This window comes from Salvelinus alpinus, chromosome 8 (genome assembly GCF_045679555.1).
Source record: "Salvelinus alpinus chromosome 8, SLU_Salpinus.1, whole genome shotgun sequence".
NCBI lineage: Eukaryota > Metazoa > Chordata > Actinopteri > Salmoniformes > Salmonidae > Salvelinus > Salvelinus alpinus.
In genome coordinates, this window is record NC_092093.1 from 58639391 (window position 1) to 58665598 (window position 26208).

Sequence of the window (26208 nt, forward strand, 5' to 3'; positions counted from 1 at the left end):
TGAGATTTATTTTAAACTGCAAAACACCACTGTTTTGCACCACTGCACTTTGTATACCAGGGTTGGCTGGCATTCTCTAGTCACTCGTAGGCTCAGGCACTGGTATACTTTTATTTACAAAGCCATTTTGGGTTTACTACCTTTTTATTTGGGCATTTTTATTGTTTAGAAATGTGGTGGGTACTCTCTTCGTTCGCTGCTAACTGTTCCAAATGTCCAAACTGAATTTGGTCAAAGGGCTTTTATGTACTCTGCGCCATCGTCTTGGAACACCTTACAAAATACTTTTAAACTGGAAGAACTTGTCCCGATTGGTATTTTTAAATCACTGATGAATGATTTTGAGACTGCTTCCATGACCTGTCAATGTTTTTAATTTGCTGTTTTTGATTTTGTTATACTCTTGTGAATTCTATGGTTTTTACTAGATTACTTGTAGTTTTTCATGTTGTTTGTCTGTAATTTTTGTAATGACTTGGTGCTGCCTATCTTGGCCAGGACGCTCTTGAAGAAGAGATTTTAAATCTCAATGAGCCCTTCCTGGTTAAATAAAGGTTAAATAAATAAAAATATGGCTCCAATTTCTTTTTCTTTTTTTTAAGTACTTCAGTTACAAAACAGTGTGAAAGCGAAAGACGAGACATGGCTACTTCCTCTACTCTTCCTCTACTCTAATTGCTAATTGTTTTGTCTGTGTACAAGTAGCCTAATCCAGTGTTGAAAAGTCTTCAAACCCTGTGGTTACCAATTTATATTGATTATATTTTGACATATTTTTCAGAAATATAATCAAACACAGGCCTACCAACTGGACACAGACGTCAGCTCAATAGCTAGATTTGATTTACATTTGAATGAGTTGTCAGCTGACATAAATTCAACGTGAATTAAACCAAACATACAGTATAACCATGCCATTGGATTTAGGTTGAAAGTTTGGTGAAAAAAAAGATAAACATTCTCGAAATTCCTTTACGTTTTCCATGTTGATTCAACGTCATCACATTGAATTGATTGAATTTGGGGGTTGAAATGATGTGGAAACAACATTGATTCAACCAGTTTGTGCCCAGCTTGAATGTTTTTCAGCAAATGAAAGGAACTCCGTATCTGGGAATGTCTGTCCATGGAATGAAGGGTCAGGGTCCAGAGAAGGAGCATTGGAAAATATGAACATTCCAGGGGGGGGGGGGGGGGGGTAGTCTCACATCAAGGAGTGTCCACTCTGTGCCGACCCTCCAATACCCCTCCCCTCTCTCCTTCCCTGTCTTCACACCCCTTCCCTCTCCTCTCCTCTCCCCTCCCCTCCCCTTCCCTGTCTTCACACCCCTTCCCTCTCCTCTCCCCTCTCCCCTTCCCTGTCTTCACACCCCTTCCCTCTCCTCTCCCCTCCCCTCCCCTTCCCTGTCTTCACACCCCTTCCCTCTCCTCTCCCCTCTCCCCTTCCCTGTCTTCACCCTCCTTCCCTCCCCTCCCCTCTCCTTCCCTGTCTTCACACCCCTTCCCTCTCCTCTCCTCTCCCCTCCCCTCCCCTTCCCTGTTTTCACATCCCTTCCCTCTCCTCTCCCCTCTCTCCTTCCCTGTCTTCACATCCCTTCCCTCTCCTCTCCTCTCCCCTCCCCTCCCCTTCCCTGTCTTCACATCCCTTCCCTCTCCTCTCCCCTATCCCCTTCCCTGTCTTCACACCCCTTCCCTCTCCTCTCCCCTCTCTCCTTCCCTGTCTTCACACCCCTTCCCTCTCCTCTCCTCTCCCCTCCCCTCCCCTTCCCTGTCTTCACATCCCTTCCCTCTCCTCTCCCCTCTCCCCTTCCCTGTCTTCACACCCCTTCCCTCTCCTCTCCCCTCTCCCCTTCCCTGTCTTCACACCCCTTCCCTCTCCCCTTCCCTCCCCTTCCCTGTCTTCACACCCCTTCCCTCTCCTCTCCCCTCCCCCTCCCTCCCCGTCTTCACACCCCATTCCTCTCCTCTCCCCTCCCTCTCCTCTCCCCTTACCCTCCCTGTCTTCACACCCCTTCCCTCTCCTCTCCCCTCTCTCCTTCCCTGTCTTCACACCCCTTCCCTCTCCTCTCCTCTCCCCTCCCCTCCCCTTCCCTGTCTTCACATCCCTTCCCTCTCCTCTCCCCTATCCCCTTCCCTGTCTTCACACCCCTTCCCTCTCCCCTCCCCTCCCCTTCCCTGTCTTCACACCCCTTCCCTCTCCTCTCCCCTCCCCCTCCCTGTCTTCACATCCCTTCCCTCTCCTCTCCTCTCCTCCCCCCTCCCCGTCTTCACACCCCATTCCTCTCCTCTCCCCTCCCTCTCCTCTCCCCTTACCCTCCCTGTCTTCACACCCCTTCCCTCCCTCCTCTCCCCTTCCCTGTCTTCACACCCCGTTCCTCTCCTCTCCCCTCCCTCTCCTCTCCCCTTACCCTCCCTGTCTTCACACCCCTTCCCTCCCTCCTCTCCCCTTCCCTGTCTTCACACCCCTTCCCTCCTCTCCTCTCCCCGTCTTCACACCCCTTCCCTCTCCTCTCCCTCTCCTCTTACCCTCCCCGTCTTCACACCCCTTCCCTCTCCTCTTACCCTCCCTGTCTTCACACCCCTTCCCTCTCCTCTCCCCTCCCTCACCCCCCTATCCTACTGTGACACCATCTGCTGTTTCCGCTTCCACAACTGCCACTGTGTGTCACTAGGGACAAGAGACAGCACAGCCACACATTAGTACACATCAATACTGCATAGCCAGACAGAAAATTCCCTGTCTTTCTGTTAAATAATTGTGTTTTTAGTAACATTTAACATTTTAACATTTTTTAACATTTAAGTCATTTAGCAGACGCTCTTATCCAGAGCGACTTACAAATTGGTGCATTCACCTTATGATATCCAGTGGAACAACCACTTTACAATAGTGCATCTAACTCTTTTAAGGGGGGGGGGGTTAGAAGGATTACTTTATCCTATCCTAGGTATTCCTTAAAGAGGTGGGGTTTCAGGTGTCTCCGGAAGGTGGTGATTGACTCCGCTGACCTGGCGTCGTGAGGGAGTTTGTTCCACCATTGGGGTGCCAGAGCAGCGAACAGTTTTGACTGGGCTGAGCGGGAACTGTACTTCCTCAGAGGTAGGGAGGCGAGCAGGCCAGAGGTGGATGAACGCAGTGCCCTTGTTTGGGTGTAGGGCCTGATCAGAGCCTGAAGGTACGGAGGTGCCGTTCCCCTCACAGCTCCGTAGGCAAGCACCATGGTCTTGTAGCGGATGCGAGCTTCAACTGGAAGCCAGTGGAGAGAGCGGAGGAGCGGGGTGACGTGAGAGAACTTGGGAAAGTTGAACACCAGACGGGCTGCGGCGTTCTGGATGAGTTGTAGGGGTTTAATGGCACAGGCAGGGAGCCCAGCCAACAGCGAGTTGCAGTAATCCAGACGGGAGATGACAAGTGCCTGGATTAGGACCTGCGCCGCTTCCTGCGTGAGGCAGGGTCGTACTCTACGAATGTTGTAGAGCATGAACCTACAGGAACGGGTCACCGCCTTGATGTTAGTTGAGAACGACAGGGTGTTGTCCAGGATCACGCCAAGGTTCTTAGCACTCTGGGAGGAGGACACAATGGAGTTGTCAACCGTGATGGCGAGATCATGGAACGGGCAGTCCTTCCCCGGGAGGAAGAGCAGCTCCGTCTTGCCGAGGTTCAGCTTGAGGTGGTGATCCGTCATCCACACTGATATGTCTGCCAGACATGCAGAGATGCGATTCACCACCTGGTTATCAGAGGGGGGAAAGGAGAAGATTAATTGTGTGTCGTCTGCATAGCAATGATAGGAGAGACCATGTGAGGATATGACAGAGCCAAGTGACTTGGTGTATAGCGAGAATAGGAGAGGGCCTAGAACAGAGCCCTGGGGGACACCAGTGGTGAGAGCACGTGGTGCGGAGACAGATTCTCGCCACGCCACCTGGTAGGAGCGACCTGTCAGGTAGGACGCAATCCAAGCGTGGGCCGCGCCGGAGATGCCCAGCTCGGAGAGGGTGGAGAGGAGGATCTGATGGTTCACAGTATCAAAGGCAGCCGATAGGTCTAGAAGGATGAGAGCAGAGGAGAGAGAGTTAGCTTTAGCAGTGCGGAGCGCCTCCGTGACACAGAGAAGAGCAGTCTCAGTTGAATGACTAGTCTTGAAACCTGACTGATTTGGATCAAGAAGGTCATTCTGAGAGAGATAGCAGGAGAGCTGGCCAAGGACGGCACGTTCAAGAGTTTTGGAGAGAAAAGAAAGAAGGGATACTGGTCTGTAGTTGTTGACATCGGAGGGATCGAGTGTAGGTTTTTTCAGAAGGGGTGCAACTCTCGCTCTCTTGAAGACGGAAGGGACGTAGCCAGCGGTCAAGGATGAGTTGATGAGCGAGGTGAGGTAAGGGAGAAGGTCTCCGGAAATGGTCTGGAGAAGAGAGGAGGGGATAGGGTCAAGCGGGCAGGTTGTTGGGCGGCCGGCCGTCACAAGACGCGAGATTTCATCTGGAGAGAGAGGGGAGAAAGAGGTCAAAGCACAGGGTAGGGCAGTGTGAGCAGAACCAGCGGTGTCGTTTGACTTAGCAAACGAGGATCGGATGTCGTCGACCTTCTTTTCAAAATGGTTGACGAAGTCATCAGCAGAGAGGGAGGAGGGGGGAGGAGGGGGAGGAGGATTCAGGAGGGAGGAGAAGGTGGCAAAGAGCTTCCTAGGGTTAGAGGCAGATGCTTGGAATTTAGAGTGGTAGAAATTGGCTTTAGCAGCAGAGACAGAAGAGGAGAATGTAGAGAGGAGGGAGTGAAAGGATGCCAGGTCCGCAGGGAGGCGAGTTTTCCTCCATTTCCGCTCGGCTGCCCGGAGCCCTGTTCTGTGAGCAGATATAGTAGATATGCATGATGCCATCATGTAAGCATTTTATGTATGAAAATGTATGCAGTCACTACTTACTGTAAGTTACCATGTATAAGAGCTAAATGACCCCCCAAAAATTATACAAGTACAATTTTGAAAATATAATATTTGAACTGCCTTTTATGTAGGTGTCACGATCGTCTATAGGAGAGAGAGATGACCAAGGCGCAGCGTGTGCAAAATACATATTTTTATTATAAGAAGGAAAACAAAACAAAACAGACGAACGTGAAGCTATTAAGGAACTAGTGCACACATGCAACATAGAACATAGACAATTACCCACAAACACATGATGCCCATGGCTGCCTTAAATATGGCTCCCAATTAGAGACAATAAACCACAGCTGTCTCTAATTGAGAACCAATCCAGGCAGCCATCGACATACAAACACCTAGACAAGACATTTCCCCATTAAACCTACAAACCCCTAGACAACCCAAAACACATACTTCCCCATGTCACACCCTGACCTAACTAAAATAATAATTAAAACAAAGATAACTAAGGCCAGGGTGTGACAGTAGGCCTATATGAACGATTGCCTGAGTTTTCCTTAAAGTTGAGCATTTTCCTGTTTTCCCACTTAACTAATCAAGAAACAGCATTTTAGTTCATTAAAAATAATCAACATCTTTGGACGAGAATATGCTAGAAAACCCATTCTTTTCATGCACTGTTTATGGTCAATGAATCCCAAACTATCCTCCTGAAACGAGCTTTCAACTGAGTTGTCCCGTGTTTATATGGTTTTGCTATGCCACTACTGTGTTTTCCTAGTGGAAGGACTGTCAGAAAGGAAAGGAATGGTCTGGTTTCCCCAACCTATAAAGAAAGCTGGCTGTAGTGCTCCTACCATAGTCCGCTGTGGATACACTGGATTGAGAACCTGTAAGGTTGCTCTGCTAAGCGATACCCTTCTGGGTTGGCTTGGCTGCACGGTCAGCTCGAGTTTCCCAGCTTCTTTCATTCACCTAGTTTCCAGCAAGTTACGAGGTGCTGTATTATCTCTTGTCTATATCACCATGGCAGTGGATCGGCCCATGTCAACCCATAATCCCCAGAAATATGACGTGATTAATAACAGCTCTCATGCTGCAGCAGCGGCTCCTCAAACGCCCCTCTCTCATCATTAGGCTTACTAAAACAACGACTCATCTTATGGCATACGTTACGGATATGGTGTTCAAGCAATCAATTACAGTGACAGTAACATGCTAAGCTTTTCTGCTTAGCCTCTGAATATGTGGGGAACAGATGTGAAAATAGTGGAGGGATAGCTGCTTACATATGTCTACTCCAGTTGTCTCCATGTTCCACGGCTCCTCCTAACAGAATGTGTCGGACACAGATGTTCTGTGATACAGATAAATAAACCACTCCGGTGTTCTGTGATACAGATATATAAACCACTCCGGTGTTCTGTGATACAGATATATAAACCACTCCGGTGTTCTGTGATACAGATATATAAACCACTCCGGTGTTCTGTGATACAGATATATAAACCACTCTGGTGTTCTGTGATACAGATAAATAAACCACTCCGGTGTTCTGTGATACAGATATATAAACCACTCCGGTGTTCTGTGATACAGATATATAAACCACTCTGGTGTTCTGTGATACAGATAAATAAACCACTCCGGTGTTCTGTGATACAGATAAATAAACCACTCCGGTGTTCTGTGATACAGATATATAAACCACTCCGGTGTTCTGTGATACAGATAAATAAACCACTCCGGTGTTCTGTGATACAGATATATAAACCACTCCGGTGTTCTGTGATACAGATATATAAACCACTCCGGTGTTCTGTGATACAGATAAATAAACCACTCCGGTGTTCTGTGATACAGATATATAAACCACTCCGGTGTTCTGTGATACAGATAAATAAACCACTCCGGTGTTCTGTGATACAGATATATAAACCACTCCGGTGTTCTGTGATACAGATATATAAACCACTCCGGTGTTCTGTGATACAGATATATAAACCACTCTGGTGTTCTGTGATACAGATAAATAAACCACTCCGGTGTTCTGTGATACAGATATATAAACCACTCCGGTGTTCTGTGATACAGATATATAAACCACTCTGGTGTTCTGTGATACAGATAAATAAACCACTCCGGTGTTCTGTGATACAGATAAATAAACCACTCCGGTGTTCTGTGATACAGATATATAAACCACTCCGGTGTTCTGTGATACAGATAAATAAACCACTCCGGTGTTCTGTGATACAGATATATAAACCACTCCGGTGTTCTGTGATACAGATATATAAACCACTCCGGTGTTCTGTGATACAGATAAATAAACCACTCCGGTGTTCTGTGATACAGATATATAAACCACTCCGGTGTTCTGTGATACAGATATAGAAACCACTCCGGTGTTCTGTGATACAGATAAATAAACCACTCCGGTGTTCTGTGATACAGATATATAAACCACTCCGGTGTTCTGTGATACAGATATATAAACCACTCCGGTGTTCTGTGATACAGATATATAAACCACTCCGGTGTTCTGTGTTACAGATATATAAACCACTCCGGTGTTCTGTGATACAGATGTATAAACCACTCCGGTGTTCTGTGATACAGATAAATAAACCACTCCGGTGTTCTGTGATACAGATATATAAACCACTCCGGTGTTCTGTGATACAGATATTGAAACCACTCCGGTGTTCTGTGATACAGATATATAAACCACTCCGGTGTTCTGTGATACAGATATATAAACCACTCCGGTGTTCTGTGATACAGATGTATAAACCACTACGGTGTTCTGTGATACAGATAAATAAACCACTCCGGTGTTCTGTGATACAGATATATAAACCACTCCGGTGTTCTGTGATACAGATATAGAAACCACTCCGGTGTTCTGTGATACAGATAAATAAACCACTCCGGTGTTCTGTGATACAGATATAAACTCATCAAAAGCAAAAAAAGAAACGTCCTCTCACTGTCAACTGCGTTTATTTTCAGCAAACTTAACATGTGTAAATATTTGTATGAACATAACAAGATTCAACAACTGAGACATAAACTGAACAATTTTCACAGACATGTGACTAACATAAATGGAATAATGTGTCCCTGAACAAAGGGGTGGTCAAAATCAAAAGTAACAGTCAGTATCTGGTGTGGCCACCAGCTGCATTAAGTACTGCAGTGCATCTCCTCCTCATGGACTGCACCAGATTTGCCAGTTCTTGCTGTGAGATGTTACCCCACTCTTCCACCAAGGCACATGCAAGTTCCCAGACATTTCTGGGGGGAATGGCCCTAGCCCTCCGATCCAACAGCTCCCAGACATGCTCAATGGGATTGAGATCCGAGATCTTCGCTGGCCATGGCAGAACACTGACATTCCTGTCTTGCAGGATATCACGCACAGAAGGAGCAGTATGGCTGGTGGCATTGTCATGCTGGAGGGTCATGTCAGGATGAGCCTGCAGGAAGGGTACCACATGAGGGAGGAGGATACCTTCCCTGTAACGCACAGCGTTGACATTGCCTGCAATGACAACAAGCTCAGTGCGATGATGCTGTGACACACCGCCCCAGACCATGACGGACTCTCCACCTCCAAATCGATGACGCTCCAGAGTACAGGCCTCGGTGTAATGCTTATTCCTTCGACGATAAACGCGAATCCGACCATCACCCCTGGTGAGACAAAACCGTGACTCGTCAGTGAAGAGCACTCTTTGCCAGTCCTATCTGATCCAGCGACAGAGGGTTTGTGCCCATAGGCGACGTTGTTGCCAGTGATGTCTGGTGAGGACCTGCCGTACAACAGGCCTACAAGCCCTCAGTCCAGCCTCTCTCAGCCTATTGCGGACAGTCTGAGCACTGATGGAGGGATTGTGCGTTCCTGGTGTATCTTGGGCAGTTGTTGTTGCCATCCTGTACCTGTCCTGCAGGTGTGATGTTCGGATGTACCTATCCTGCGCAGGTGTTGTTATACGTGGTCTGCCACTGTGAGGATGATCAGCTGTCTGTCCTGTAGTGCTGTCTTAGACATCTCACAGTACGGATATTGCAATTTATTTCCCTGGCCAGATCTGCAGTCCTCATGCCTCCTTGCAGCATGCCTAAGGCACTTTCACGCAGATGAGCAGGGACCCTGGGCATCTTTCTTTTGGTGTTTTTCAGAGTCAGTAGAAAGGCCTCTTTAGTGTCCTAAGTTTTCATAACTGTGACCTTAATTGCCTACCGTCTGTAAGCTGTTAGTGTCTTAACGACCATTCCACAGGTGCATGTTCATGAATTGTTTATGGTTCATTGAACAAGCATGGGAAACAGTGTTTAAACCCTTTACAATGAAGATCTGTGAAGTTATTTGGATTTTTATGAATTATCTTTGAAAGACAGGGTCCTGAAAAAGGGACGTTTCTTTTTTTGCTGAGTTTATATGAACCACACCGGTGTTGTGTGAGGGGATGTCTATGGAAAGATAACACTGGGGGTCTTTTTCCTATTTTTAGTTAGCAAGGGGCAAGATTGGACAGACTGTTTGGGGTATTTGTAGTTTGTATTTATTAAGGATCCACATTAGTTCCTGCCATGGCAGCAGCTACTCTTCCTGGGGTTTATTAAGGATCCACATTAGTTCCTGCCAAGGCAGCAGCTACTCTTCCTGGGGTTTATTAAGGATCCACATTAGTTCCTGCCAAGGCAGCAGCTACTCTTCCTGGAGTTTATTAAGGATCCACATTAGTTCCTGCCAAGGCAGCAGCTACTCTTCCGGGGGTTTATTAAGGATCCACATAAGTTCCTGCCAAGGCAGCAGCTACTCTTCCTGGAGTTTATTATGGATCTCCATTAGTTCCTGCCAAGGCAGCAGCTACTCTTCCTGGGGTTTATTATGGATCTCCATTAGTTCCTGCCAAGGCAGCAGCTACTCTTCCTGGAGTTTATTATGGATCTCCATTAGTTCCTGCCAAGGCAGTAGCTACTCTTCCTGGAGTTTATTAAGGATCCACATTAGTTCCTGCCAAGGCAGCAGCTACTCTTCCTGGAGTTTATTATGGATCTCCATTAGTTCCTGCCAAGGCAGCAGCTACTCTTCCTGGAGTTTATTATGGATCTCCATTAGTTCCTGCCAAGGCAGCAGCTACTCTTCCTGGAGTTTATTATGGATCTCCATTAGTTCCTGCCAAGGCAGTAGCTACTCTTCCTGGAGTTTATTAAGGATCCACATTAGTTCCTGCCAAGGCAGCAGCTACTCTTCCTGGAGTTTATTATGGATCTCCATTAGTTCCTGCCAAGGCAGCAGCTACTCTTCCTGGAGTTTATTATGGATCTCCATTAGTTCCTGCCAAGGCAGCAGCTACTCTTCCTGGAGTTTATTAAGGATCCACATTAGTTCCTGCCAAGGCAGCAGCTACTCTTCCTGGGGTTTATTAAGGACCCACTTTAGTTCCTGCCAAGGCAGCAGCTACTCTTCCTGGGGTTTATTAAGGATCCCCATTAGTTCCTGCCAAGGCAGCAGCTACTCTTCCTGGGGTTTATTAAGGACCCACATTAGTTCCTGCCAAGGTAGCAGCTACTCTTCCTGGGGTTTATTAAGGACCCACATTAGTTCCTGCCAAGGCAGCAGCTACTCTTCCTGGAGTTTATTAAGGATCCACTTTAGTTCCTGCCAAGGCAGCAGCTACTCTTCCTGGGGTTTATTAAGGATCCACATTAGTTCCTGCCAAGGTAGCAGCTACTCTTCCTGGAGTTTATTAAGGATCCACTTTAGTTCCTGCCAAGGCAGCAGCTACTCTTCCTGGGGTTTATTAAGGATCCACATTAGTTCCTGCCAAGGTAGCAGCTACTCTTCCTGGAGTTTATTAAGGATCCACTTTAGTTCCTGCCAAGGCAGCAGCTACTCTTCCTGGGGTTTATTATGGATCCCCATTAGTTCCTGCCAAGGCAGCAGCTCCTTTTCCTGGGGTTTATTACGGATCCCCATTAGTTCCTGCCAAGGCAGCAGCTACTCTTCCTGGGGTTTATTAAGGATCCACATTAGTTCCTGCCATGGCAGCAGCTACTCTTCCTGGGGTTTATTAAGGACCCACTTTAGTTCCTGCCAAGGCAGCAGCTACTCTTCCTGGAGTTTATTAAGGATCCACATTAGTTCCTGCCAAGGTAGCAGCTACTCTTCCTGGGGTTTATTAAGGACCCACTTTAGTTCCTGCCAAGGTAGCAGCTACTCTTCCTGGGGTTTATTAAGGATCCACATTAGTTCCTGCCAAGGCAGCAGCTACTCTTCCTAGCGTCCCGCAACATTAAAGCAGTTATATACAATAAAAAATATTACATGACATTACATGGGGCTGACAAAATGGAAAGTGTGTGTGTGGTGTGTGTGTGTGCATGTGTGTGTGTAATTTGCACACAGATGCTACTTGGAACAGGAAAACCCCTTAGCTTTGTGACACAAAATATATTGACAAACTGTGTTTCCCTTTGTATTCATCACATGTACATTTATGTGAAGAACAAAACAGACTTCCCCCTGGATCCTATACCTAAAAATAGTAAAGCCCCCTTTACTGGCTCAAATAGCCAACCAATCAGCCTGTTACCAGCTCTTAGTAAACTTTTTGAAAAAATAGTGTTTGACCAGATACAATGCTATTTTACAGTAAACAAATTGACAAACTTTCAGCATGCTTATAGGGAAGGACATTCAACAAGCACTTAGACAAATTACTGATGATTGGCTGAGAGAAATTGATGATAAAAAGATTGGGGGGTTGTTTTGTTAGACTTGACATTATCGATCATAGTCTGCGGCTGGAAAAAAAGTATGTGTTATGGCTTTACACCCCCTGCTATATTGTGGATAAAGAGTTACATGTCTAACAGAACACAGAGGGTGTTCTCCAACATAGTCCAGGTAGAATCAGGAATTCCCCAGGGCAGCTGTCTAGACCCCTTACTTTTTTCAATCTTTATTAATAACATGCCACTGGCTTTAAGTAAAGTGTGTCTATGCATTCGGATGACTCAACACTATACATGTCAGCTACTACAGCGACTGAAATGACTGCAACCCTTAACAAAGAGTTGCAGTTAGGTTTAGAGTGGGTGGCAAGGAATAAATTAGTCCTAAATATTTATAAAACTAAAAACATTGTATTTGGGACAAATCATTCACTAAACCTTAAACCTCAACTAAATCTTGTAATAAATAATGTGGAAATTGAGCAAGTTGAGGTGACTAAACTGCTTGGAGTAACAGTAGCTAAGATTGGGAGAAGTATGTCCATAATAAAGCACTGTTCTACCTTCTTAACAGCACTATCGGCAAGGTAGGTCCTACAGGAGCTAGTTTTGTCGCAACTGGATTATTGTTCAGTCGTGTGGTCAGGTGCCACAAAAAGGGACTCCGAAAAATGTCAATTGGCACACACGTACACATGGATTTTGTACTATAGATATGTGGTAGTGGTGGAGTATGCGCCTGAGGGCACACAGTGTGTTGTGAAATCTGTGAATGTATTGTAATGTTTTTTTTAAATGTATAAACTGCCTTAATTTTGCTGGACCACAGGAAGAGTAGCTGCTGCCTTGGTAGCAGCTAATGGGGATCCATACTAAATACAAAATACAAATATAGACAAGCACAGATTTAGATGACTCACACAGTCGAGCACGTCAGATGGGCTGTGGTTTAATTGCAATCAAAACCATTTGTCTGAATAATTTATGTGCTGGCTCACAATTTGTGCTCTCCATGACACGTCAACAAAGACATTAATATTCTCTCCACCCAAAAACATTTGACATTTTAAGCTGCCTGATTGAATAAATCTCAAGAACTGAGAAATGAACGTAGCTGGCCTAAAAACACATCTTGGAATGTACATATCCTCATGTCCTAAAGTAATATTTTCCCCTACTTTATTTCAAAAGTCACTTGTTGGTACTTTACAGTAGGGTCATATTTGTCTATGTTGGCAGCTTAGTCTGACCAAGGGCCACTGTCTCAACGATTTATCATCTGGGACTTATGTTCGGTTTTCTACACTCCCAGTTCTCTCAACACCCTTACATGCACACTCCCTTACACACCCTTACACACACACAGACACACACACACACACACACACACACCCACCCACCCACACACAGACAGACAGACAGACAGACAGACAGACAGACAGACAGACAGACAGACAGACAGACAGACAGACAGACAGACAGACAGACAGACAGACAGACAGACAGACAGACAGACAGACAGACAGACAGACAGACAGACAGACAGACAGACAGACAGACAGACAGACACACACACACACACACACACACAAACACACACAAACACACACACACACACACACACACACACACACACACACACACACACACACACACACACACACACACACACACACACACACACACACACACTATAGTAGCTCTCACACAGTCAGCAGCTTGTTCGTCTCCAGCTGTCCTCAACTTGCGGCCCCCTATCATTACCCACAAACCACTGCCTCGTACAGGGCAGGGCGACAGACGGGTCGCACATCAATGGACATGTTTTTACTGAGGATTTGTTCAGCCCTAAAAGGAAATGTTTTGGTTTGAATTAATGAATGGGGGGGGATCAGTGAGGCTCCTCTTCGCCTGCTGGGACAAAATGGGGGAGGTTCGAGGTAAACAAAACTGTCTGAAAGCTAACGTTACACCTTGAGACTGGAACAGGTTGAGTTACCGCAAAACACCAGATAGCATCTTTGCTCTACAGAACATTTCTTTTTTTTTACTGCTCCTCATCGTCATATGGCTTTCAGTGCCTAAAAATGTTGCTCTATCCTGTTACCCGTTGGATAGCAGAGATTAAATACCTGGATATAAAGGACTGTCTCTCCCTGCCACAGATACACTGAGAAACGTTGAAATTATGTTACACTTGATCTTTTCACTATCTCCAATAAGTCAACAAGGTAGATGCCAATCTTTATTGACCTTTGAACTTGATCAGGATGAAGAGAACAATGTCTTAGGAAATATGATGGGAGCTCAGAAACACACCAACCAAGGCTACTTATTTTCCAATAACATCAACTGGGAGTCCTGCCAAATCCTCTGCTTGTCAGATAGGAGGGCTATCTATCCACCTAAATGGGATCTGTCTACAGTTCACATGAAGATTTCAACAGGGATTATAAGGGTTGTTGTGGAGGCTGGGGTGGCTGAAAATTACAATGTATCTCAATCTACAGTGTCATTGAAGGTATTGCAAAAATTATTAGTAGGATTCCTTTGTACAATACTGACTCTCGAGACACTATAACTTCCAGTTGTTACATGCATTCCAATGACTGTATGAACATTAATGATCCGGTTGTTTACTCCTGCAAATAGCACATTCATAGGCTACATTGAATCTCTTCAGAGGATAGCAAAGATGAGGGCTCTTAGGTGAATGAGGAAATGTGCCTATCAGCCCACGTGCCTCACTGCGATAGTCCTCCAGTTCCCTGAATTCCCCTGCGTAGTGCCTCAGTTATGTAAGTCACCGGGCTACAGGAGATGTGTTTGTTGTTGTTTTTAATCGCTTTGGTATTGTTTTCACAAGTATGTGGTACATTTTCAAAAAATGTTGTACAAAACTCCAAACTGGTTACACTTGTAATACAGCGCCAGTCTTTCATTCAAAACCTGTAATTGTGCGTTCATCTCTCATCACACAACCATTGATTCAAAATATACATCTACTGTGAAATGTATTGAGAACATTGGTTAAATCACCAAAACACAACCTAATGACATTTTTAAATTGTTGTTGTTTTAACTGCCAGTTAATCCAATAGCAGACAATGCAACACACGCGTTTCAAATCGCCCTTAGAAGTGCTGAAAGTAACATGCTACAGTACTGTAAATGACAGGTTTCCCAATAGGCAATAGACTTACACAACAAATCTATCATTTCCATAATATCTTTCCAATGTGTAATCAAAGGTGTGCTCAATGAAGACATCCTCTACAAGCATATATGCAAATAAAATGTTATTTTTCAGATATAATCGCAACACAGGTGTACTGTGTCTGTAATGAAATGTAAGAAATTAAATTTAAGAAATTAAATTAATGAAAATAAAACAATGTTTAGCACGCATTCATTTGCATCAAGCCTGTCTTGAGCATTTGGCCATAAATTCTCATCCACATCCCAGTGAATGTCCTCATTGTTCATGCACTGCGGGAAAAACCTTTTGGCAGCGCGAATCCAAGCTTGACATTGGTCTGCATTGATGTCCTCGCATGCCCATCCATGGCCAGGAGGGTGGCACACTCATGGGGACGGGACGGCGCTCGTACACCTTCCACCTCCGTGCTGTAAAAAACTCCTCAATAGGGTTAAGGAAAGGATAGTGTGGGGGCAGGTATAGGGTCATGAATCGGGGATGGGCCCGAAACCATGCCTGAACCACCTGCGCATGGTGGAACCTGACATTGTCCCACACAATGACATAGGTGACCCCTTCACCTTGACAGGCCTGCTCAATTTCCTTGAGAAAGTGTGCAATGTTGTAGGATCCAAGTAATGGCCTAAGTCCTACCACACCATCTTCAGTGATAGCTGCGCACATGGAGATGTTTCCCTCATGTTGTCCAGGCACTTGGATGGTCACTCGTTAGCCGATGAGGTTCGCCCATGGCGCACAGTTTTGGCCAGGTTGAAGTCCGCTTCATCAACAAAGATATCCGTGTGATGGTTCACAGCAAAATCAAGCACCATCACTAGGACCTAGGACCTGTCTGCTTGACTGACATGTCAAGAAGGCAGAGCAACGCCCTATCATGGACAGACCTCTTCCCATTTTAGCAACCATTGAGCCTATATGTTCTGACCATAAAGGCTTGCTATCAAGGGATACACCCAGCAGTTTAGTCTCCTCGACTTGCTCAATAGCCACATTATTACATCTAAAAGAGGTTTAGCATTGAGCGAGTGATTTGTCCCAAAAATGATGATTTTAGTTTTAATGATAAGAGAATCATATGAAAAATATTGTGAACATTGCATTGTGAAAGGCAATTACTTTATATGAAAGGTATTCTAGATGAAACACTGATTAGGTTTGGTGAAAACGTTACTGTGTGATTTTGTGTGTTGTACTTATCAATTGAAAATGTGCTTAAAGTTAAAAAAAAACAGTGTTTTGATTATCTGTTTTTTGTACTAAGAGTTGTGAAATTTTACCACCTACTTGTGAAAATAGTATCAAAGCGATATTATTATTATTTTATTTTTATTTTTTAATTCTAACCCCTATACTATGTAGTGAGCGTGGAGACGCTCTCCCTCCCAACAGAAATACCAAAGCACAAGACACCTGTTAACCCTTTCCTTTCTATTCAGAACATGGCAAAGCGCCAGCATTACTCAGTTGGGATGAAAATACACACAATGTGCTGAGAAGATTCAGAGAAGATTCAAATATAACTTTTTACATTGTTACAACAAATGGCCCAGGTTAGCTCATAAGAAATGACTACTTCATTTGGTAGAGATACATTTAGTTCATTAGGGCTGTCTCCCCATTGTTGAGGTCTGTACATTTAAAATTGACCAGGTTATATGAGTTATACTGTATGAATTCACTGCTGGTCACTAGCTATCAGATCAGTGTGCTGAATGAGGAGAACCACCCCACGTGGACCTCTCATCATGATACCATTGGGCAGATTATAGGCTATGCAAGGCCCTGTGTTTTGTGCAATCATGTGACCAAGCAAGATTTTATCCTGTATTTTAAACCTTATACAGAAATGAGAATTACACCAAAAATGAAAGCAATTGTCTGAGGACGGTGTTGGACCATCTGACTTAAAAAGAAAAGGGGACAGTTTGATGAACATCTCTGAATAAAGGTTCAAATCCAAGCATGTCACATTATTGCACAAAACACAGGGCTCTAGATGGCTCTAGATGTCACTGTTGGTCAGTACCATTGACACAAAGGTTACTACCTATCAGGTAACTTGTGTGAGAACGTCACCACTCCTTATACTTTGCACATTCTTCCACTGCAAATCAACCATTCCAGTGTTTTACTTGCTATATTGTATTTACTTCGCCACCATGGCCTTTTTTTGCCTTCACCTCCCTTATCTCACCTCACTTGCTCACATTGTATATAGACTTATTTTTCTACTGTATTATTGACTGTATGTTTGTTTTACTCCATGTGTAACTCTGTGTTGTTGTATGTGTCGAACTGCTTTGCTTTATCTTGGCCAGGTCACAATTGTAAATGAGAACTTGTTCTCAACTTGCCTACCTGGTTAAATAAAGGTGAAAAAAAAGAGATTTAAACTTGTATGGGATGGTATAGACTTTCCCCATTACCTGAGCTCTAGCAGCACAATGACAGTCATTGGGGGGAATTCATTAGTCGAATTCCATTGTTAAACGTTTTGTTTGCCATTTACTTGAGGAACCAAACGGAAGCAAACAGAAACAAACTGTGAGGGACCTTGCTACATTCATTTTTCCAATAGAAACTCTCTTTTTTTGTTGTAAAACATTTTCCATTTGGAGTAAAAAAAATTCCATTGCAAACTGTTTTGCAACAGAGGAAACGTTTTTCAAGGGAATCTGACAAATGAATATTCCTCTGGTGAGGTGGTCAGTTTCTATAATCTCTCAACTGACTGAATGTAAACAAAGCAACTATACACATAAAAACGTAATGAAGATGGGTAAGATGGAGACAAGGGGGCATACAAAATCACCACTGACCTTTCAAATTCTGTCACTCAGTGAATGATTTTATTTAACTATTTGGTTTAGAACAATACAAGGCTGAAGAATGAGATAAAATATACACGTTTAATAATGTTGACATTTGCCCAAAGGTCTATTTCATTTACATATGGAAGTGAGATGTTTTATGCAAATAAGCCCAACTTCCACTGGAAAGTGTGTTTTTTTTCTTAAAGGTGTCCCTAAACCAGGGGTCTTCTAATTCCTTGAGGTTATTTGTGTGTGTGCTGGTTTTAAATCACTGCCTACTCCTTAATGTTTTATTGTCGTACTCTCGAGCCGTGGTGTCGGGTTTCACCGCGAGCATGCGTGAGAGTAGCAGCGGTCGATTGCTTCATTCATTTTCTGACAAGAGTAGCGCAGCGTGTGCCGATGCAAAGTAGGCAACACTCAACCCCGCTGGTTAAAGTAGCTAGGCGTTTACTTTGCTATGATATTTTGGCGTTGAGCGATGGAAATGAAAGACTCGTGCAGTGTAATTTTAACAGCATACCATTCATACGCACCGTCCAGGATACATTTGGTGGATGAGGGCTATGCGTCTCCAAGACACTCTCCTTGCAGGTAACTGGCACTTTATTGATGGAAAAGCTGCAACATAAATGAATGTTATTGTGTTAATATAATTGATATAATATATAATATCCATTGATATAATGTTCAAACAAATAGGACTGGGTAAAGCGCTTTGAGAGCGTGGGAAATTGGGACTTTAAATTATAGTCTCTGCTGTCAGAAGTTTACTGCCTCGCTACTGACGGTGATGGTGAGTAGCCTAGCTCTATACAAAAAGCTTTGAAGATGTTCATGGAATTGTTGCGTTGGTTTCTGCTGAAGTGTCTTGTTGGTTTCTGCATAGCACCACATACGGTATGTGACACAGTTCTGACACGCTTAAGACTTGAAGTGATTTTCAAGTGTAGCCTATCAAACAAAGATGTGCCGATGATAATACGTTCTTAGCCTATTGGATGCATTAACTGCACATTTGCAGGATGATATTGCTTGCTGGCACAGATCTGACGTCAGTTTTACATTATAGTTTCTGATGAGTCACTAGGTCAGGATTTGAGCATTTCTACATCAGGAAAGCCTGACTTTTTTTGGGGTGTCTCAGATTGTTCTGTCAATTCTCTCATAGAAACAAACTTGGTAGGAAGCATGTTTGATATGTTTTTTTCATTTGAGTCACAAACCTTTTTTAAGAAAATCATGATGAAAGTGGCCATTTTAATCCCCTTTTAAGACCTATAAGCCTACATGCCTCCTGTAGAAAAATTATGATTCATTAACTGTACATGATAGACATATTGGTGTCAGTGATAAAAGATGGAGTATGTCAAGATTCAGAATATTTTTTTTAACATTCATTTATTCAACATAAATATTAACATGAATATATCCAAAGTACCCCTTTTTTAATTTAGTTTATTTTTAGACATTGTTTTTAACAATATACTCTACAAGTACCTTACATTTCCAGAGTGGGTGCTTTGCTACTTTTGATGTTATGATCCAGTTTATGACCACCACAAACACGGTGAATGGGAAAATGGATTCAAAGGAAACTCCCTCTGTAGGGGATTTGCTGAATGTGATTGGTTAATGACCTATTAGTAATGGGCGAGTATTTTTTTTTTTATGGCCCAGTGGGTGGAGATTTCACTTAAGGACCAATGGAAGGGTCTAAAATGTATAAATTCCAACCACCCGGGCCATGCAAAATTAACTTGCCTATTGTTGAGATGGAGAAGTATAGCTCACTCTGGCTGGGTTGACTTTCAGGTGAGTCAAACAGCAAAACACTCAATTTGCAGGCAGTCACTTGGCAGGCACTGCACAGAGCACAAGGGGACATTTATAAAGCCGATTATGTCTGGGTACGGCCATTGAACATAACAACTGTAATTATGTGTAATTATAAATAGCTATTTTTTTTTTATATAGACACACACAAACAAAAGGGATAAGAAATTGTTCAGGTTTCACCATGTCTCCAGTAGCGGATTTAACAAGCCAATCATCTAGGATTGCGGAGTCGTATTCATTAGGGCACACCGTAGCAAAACATTTTGCAACAGAAAACAAAAATGTGTGTTTGTTATTGGACAAGTTCCGGTAGGCCTTGTTTAAGTCTGTTTTCCTCTGTTTTGTGCGTAGTGAATACGACTGTAGACGGATTGAACTGCCAGGTCACTTCACCTAGCTGTGTGTATGTTAAGGTTGGCTGTATTTTACTTCTTTGGCAGGGCTACACTCATCTGGCATTGAACTGGAATGTGTATTTATGGAGTCCTCTGTTTGTTATGGTTCTTGGGAAGTAACCACTGTGCTGTAAATTTAGACTTCACACAACATTTCACGGGCTCTCTCCTCCATTCTAACCATTAATTCATTACATTAAGACCTATAGAAATATTAGGCTAAAATAATATAGATAAAATATCCTTATACTTAAGTCTTTAAAAATAATTGTATCTAAATCTGTTCTTGAGTAAGAAATTAACTCTCACACGCCGTTGACTAGATGTTCTGTTATTTGAACACTTTCTTTAGAATTCACTCTATTTCCAATGATATGTGAGATAGCTGTTGGCTTGTACTGTAGTAGGTACGATACGGTCTATGGTCTGTACTGACCGTATGTTCCACTGTGTTGCCCCACCTGAACAACCTCAGAACATCTGTCCTCCCAGCATGCCCAGTTGTGGCCAGTTTGCCCAGACGCTCCGTTTGTTTGGCTACTTGTCCCGTGTGTGTACTTGTGCGTGTCATTGACGGGTGATGGCAGCCACGAGCTACCCAGGGTCAGGCACCGACAGGGGAGCCAGCCTCTTTTTGTGTGGCATGCCAAAAAGTTGGATTTTACCCTTGTGATATTATGTCTTCTCAGTATTGCTCTTGAATTAATTTACGTTGAAAAACACTTTTTAGTGTGAAAGATAATCAAATGTTTTTGTAGATGTAATGGTGAAAATTGTAAAAAATATTTTGGGTGAACATAATAATCTGATGGCAGTAATGTGTTAAGACAAAACGGGCCACATGTTTTCACATGGAATGATGCTTTGACTACCAGTACAAGGTTAGATAAGCATGAGGAACATGGTGGTTCTCTGCTGTTTATACAAGGGTATCAGAACATACAGTAGGCAACGTCACTTATAGTAATGGCCCTTATGATGTACGTTACAGTACTTTCACTGATCAGACTGACATGATTACAACTTTCATCCAAAATATGAGCTTGTTTTACTCCAATGTTTAAACAAAGTTAATGTAAACAAACACCGTATAGCCTCAAATTTCTAAATCATGGATGGTCAGTCCTTGCATCCATATCTCTGTCTATGAATTTGAGTGGTTACATTTCTGCAGCCCCATCCTTAATTATTTTGTACTTTTACCCCTTTTTTTTCTCCCCAATTTCGTGATATTCAATTGGTAGTTACAGTCTTGTCCCATCGCTGCAACTCCCCTACGGATTCGGGAGAGGCGACAGTTGAGAGCCATGCGTGCTCTGTAACACGACCCTGCCAAATCGCACTGCTCACTTAATCCGGAAGCCAACCGCACCAATGTATCGGAGGAAACAACTGGCGACCAAGTCAGCTTGCAGGTGCCCGGCCCGCCACAAGGAGTTGCTAGAGTGCGATGGGACAAGGAAATCCTGGCCAGCCATACCCTTCCCTAACCTGTCGACGCTGGGCCAATTGTGCACTGCTTCATGGGTCTTCCGGTCATGGCCACCTGTCACACAGCCTGGGATCGAACCCGGGCCTGTAGTGATGCCTTAAGCACTGCTGGGCCACTCAGGAGGCACCATCTGTAAGCTTTTTACCGAAACAGTGGCAGGGAGCTCACCTCTTTGTTTCAACTGAGGATAGCCCCCCCCCCCCCCCACTGTAAACTTGAATGAATAAAAACAGATATCAAGTATGTAGAAAAGATAATGGAGCTATATATTATTTTTATAAGATAATCTGTGAGAACTAACCAGCCCCAGAATATAAACCAGACTGTCAGGGAGAATCTAAAATGTCATTTTGTTATGTTTGAGTCACTCAGATAACATATGAGTACGGCATAAACCACAGCAAAAATGTGTAGAATTGCAAGAAATTAGCTTTAAAACCTCAAAATGTAAAACACTAACTTTGCCTCCACTGCTGAAAAAAATCATTGGGGAAACACTGAAATGACAAGTCATCTGAAGATCTGAGCAATAACTTTAAGGACGTTTGTCTAAGAACAGAATTTTAACTGGAGATTAACTGGTGACAACATCAGGAAAATTCATTGACATTTGAAAGACACACTTGCTGTTTAAACTGTTCTAGTTGTATTTTAGCCTTCAGCTGTTTAAACTGTTCTAGTTGTATTTTATCCAGGCCATTAAAGCCTGTGCTTTTGGGAGTGGGTTAATTTATTTTAATGAGAGCTCGGCTTTCTTTATTAATTAGCCCACTTCATTATTCATTTGACCCATAATCTAACCCGTAATACTTCCGGCGCCGAAAAGAGATGGCCGCCTCGCTTCGCGTTCCTTGGAAAATATGCAGTATTTTGTTTTTCTATGTGTTATTTCTTACATCGGTACCCCAGGTAATCTTAGGTTTCATTACATACAGTCGGGAGGAACTACTGAATATACGATTAACGTCAACTCATCATCGTTCCTACCAGGAATATGACTTTCCCGAAACGGATCCAGTGTTTTGCCTTCCACCCAATACAATGGATCTGATCCCAGCCGGCGACCCTGTGCGACGCCGAAAAAGGGGCAAACGGGGCGGTCTCGTGGTCAGGCTTCGGAGATGGGCACATCGCGCTCCACTCCCTAGCATACTACTCGCCAATGTCCAGTCTCTTGACAATAAGGTTGATGAAATCCGAGCACGGGTAGCATTCCAGAGAGACATCAGGGATTGCAACGTGCTCTGCTTCACGGAAACATGGCTAACTCAAGGGACGCTAACGGAGTCGGTGCAGCCAGCTGGTTTCTTCATGCATCGCGCCGACAGAAACAAACATCTTTCCGGTAAGAAGAGGGGCGGGGGGGTATGCCTTATGATTAACGAGAAGTGGTGTGATCATCATAACAACACACAGGAACTCAAGTCATTCTGTTCACCTGATCTAGAACTCCTCACAATCAAATGTCGACCGCATTATCTACCAAGGGAATTCTCTTCAATCATAATCACAGCCGTATATATTCCCCCCCAAGCAGACACATCGATGGCCCTGAACGAACTTTATCTGACTCTTTGTAAACTGGAAACCACACACCCTGAGGCTGCATTCATCGTAGCTGGGGATTTTAACAAGGCTAATCTAAAAACAAAACTCCCTAAATTGTATCAGCATATCGATTGTGCCACCAGGGCTGGAAAAACCCTAGATCATTGTTATACTAATTTCCGCGACGCATATAAGGCCCTCCCCCGCCCCCCTTTCGGAAAAGCTGACCACGACTCCATTTTGTTGATTCCAGCCTACAAACAGAAACTCAAACAACAAGCTCCCGCGCTCAGGTCTGTTCAACGCTGGTCCGACCAATCTGAATCCACGCTTCAAGACTGCTTCGATCACGCGGATTGGAATATGTTCCGCATCGCGTCCAACAACAATATTGACGAATATGCTGATTCGGTGAGCGAGTTCATTAGGAAGTGCATTGACGATGTCGTACCCACAGCAACGATTAAAACATTCCCAAACCAGAAACCGTGGATTGACGGCAGCATTCGCGTGAAACTGAAAGCGCGAACCACTGCTTTTAACCAGGGCAAGGTGACCGGAAGCATGACCGAATACAAACAGTGTAGCTATTCTCTCCGCAAGGCAATCAAACAGGCTAAGTCCCAGTACAGAGACAAAATCGAGTCGCAATTCAACAGCTCAGACACAAGAGGTATGTGGCAGGGTCTACAGTCAATCACGGATTACAAAAAGAAAACCAGCCCCGTCGCGGACCAGGATGTCTTGCTCCCAGACAGGCTAAACAACTTTTTTGCCCGCTTTGAGGACAATACAGTGCCACTGACACGGCCCCCTACCAAAACCTGCGGGCTCTCCTTCACTGCAGCCGAGGTGAGTAAAACATTTAAACGTGTTAACCCTCGCAAGGCTGCAGGCCCAGACGGCATTCCCAGCCGCGTCCTCAGAGCATGCGCAGACCAGCTGGCTGGTGTGTTTACGGACATATTCAATCAATCCTTATCCCAGTCTGCTGTTCCCACATGCTTCAAGAGGGCCACCATTGTTCCCGTTCCCAAGAAAGCTAAGGTAACTGAGCTAAACGACTACCGCCCCGTAGCACTCACTTCCGTCATCATGAAGTGCTTTGAGAGACTAGTCAAGGACCATATCACCTCCACCCTACCGGACACCCTAGACCCACTCCAATTTGCTTACCGACCCAATAGGTCCACAGACGACGCAATCGCAACCACACTGCACACTGCCCTAACCCATCTGGACAAGAGGAATACCCATGTGAGAATGCTGTTCATCGATTACAGCTCAGCATTTAACACCATAGTACCCTCCAAACTCGTCATCAAGCTCGAGACCCTGGGTCTCGACCCCGCCCTGTGCAACTGGGTCCTGGACTTCCTGACGGGCCGCCCCCAGGTGGTGAGGGTAGGTAACAACATCTCCACCCCGCTGATCCTCAACACTGGGGCCCCACAAGGGTGCGTTCTGAGCCCTCTCCTGTACTCCCTGTTCACCCACGACTGCGTGGCCATGCACGCCTCCAACTCAATCATCAAGTTTGCGGATGACACTACAGTGGTAGGCTTGATTACCAACAACGACGAGACGGCCTACAGGGAGGAGGTGAGGGCCCTCGGAGTGTGGTGTCAGGAAAATAACCTCACACTCAACGTCAACAAAACAAAGGAGATGATTGTGGACTTCAGGAAACAGCAGAGGGAGCACCCCCCTATCCACATCGACGGGTCAGTAGTGGAGAAGGTGGAAAGTTTTAAGTTCCTCGGTGTACACATCACGGACAAACTGAATTGGTCCACCCACACAGACAGCGTTGTGAAGAAGGCGCAGCAGCGCCTCTTCAACCTCAGGAGGCTGAAGAAATTCGGCTTGTCACCAAAAGCACTCACAAACTTCTACAGATGCACAATCGAGAGCATCCTGTCGGGCTGTATCACCGCCTGGTACGGCAACTGCTCCGCCCACAACCGTAAGGCTCTCCAGAGGGTAGTGAGGTCTGCAGAACGCATCACCGGGGGCAAACTACCTGCCCTCCAGGACACCTACACCACCCGATGTCACAGGAAGGCCATAAAGATCATCAAGGACAACAACCACCCAAGCCACTGCCTGTTCACCCCGCTATCATCCAGAAGGCGAGGTCAGTACAGGTGCATCAAAGCAGGGACCGAGAGACTGAAAAACAGCTTCTATCTCAAGGCCATCAGACTGTTAAACAGCCACCACTAACATTTAGCGGCCGCTGCCAACATACTGACTCAACTCCAGCCACTTTAAAAATGGGAATTGATGGAAATTATGTAAAAATGTACCACTAGCCACTTTAAACAATGCCACTTAATATAATGTTTACATACCCTACATTACCCATCTCATATGTATATACTGTACTCTATATCATCTACTGCATCTTGCCATCTTTATGTAATACATGTACCACTAGCCACTTTAAACTATGCCACTTTATGTTTACATACCCTACAGTACTCATCTCATATGTATATACCGTACTCTATACCATCTACTGCAGGGGTGTCAAACATACGGCCCGCGGGCCGGAACCGGCCCCCAAGGAGGTTCGATCAGGCCCGCAGGATAATTTGAAAGTGGAAAAAATGCATAAAAGACATGGAATTAATATTTTTAATTCGCTGCAATTCATGGATTATCCGCTAAGGGGCGCACTCTTTCCATCAGAGTAGAAGACAAGCCGCATCACTGAGACAGACTGAAAACAGCAGACGGTATCAATGCGCCATCTGCTGCTTGTTACGACGTTGTTAATACCTTGGTCTCTACCTCTCCGCTACACCCTCATTAGCCAAAATGTCGTTATCCAAACGGAGAAAAGTAGATAAGGAGTGTAGAATTTTCAAAGAAAAATGGACCACGTCCTATTTATTTACAGAGATGCACGGAAAACCTTCGTGCTTGGTGTGTTTGCAACAAGTTTCGGTATTGAAGGAATATAATATTCGACGCCACTACGAGACTCATCACAGCGAAAAATATGACGGCTTGCAATTAAAGTTTTGTGCCTTTGTACAATCAGTGGGATCAGTTGCAATGCATATTTGTGAATGATAAAAGTAAATTGCACATTTGTCTAAGGAAATATGAGGTGTTTCATGAAATGTTTTGTAAAAGGATAGTTCATTAAATTTCAATATTTTCCTAATGTTCTTGTGCTTCTTTACACCAAAACAAAGGAAAGACATGATATTTTGGTTATTTATAGCAGAGTATGGTATAATTTTAATGG

The 26208-nt window shown here is 44.4% G+C and overlaps 1 protein-coding gene across 1 annotated transcript in view; it reads left to right on the plus strand.

Annotated features, from left to right (window-relative positions):
- The first annotated feature begins 18003 nt into the window (after positions 1-18003).
- Positions 18004-26208, plus strand: part of LOC139583364 (rho GTPase-activating protein 18-like) — a 41169-nt gene continuing 32964 nt past the window's right edge. The window contains exon 1 of the mRNA XM_071414352.1: positions 18004-18269. Within this exon, the coding sequence (XP_071270453.1) occupies positions 18157-18269 (113 nt within the window). The 5' untranslated portion in view covers positions 18004-18156. The remainder of the gene's footprint in view (positions 18270-26208) is intronic.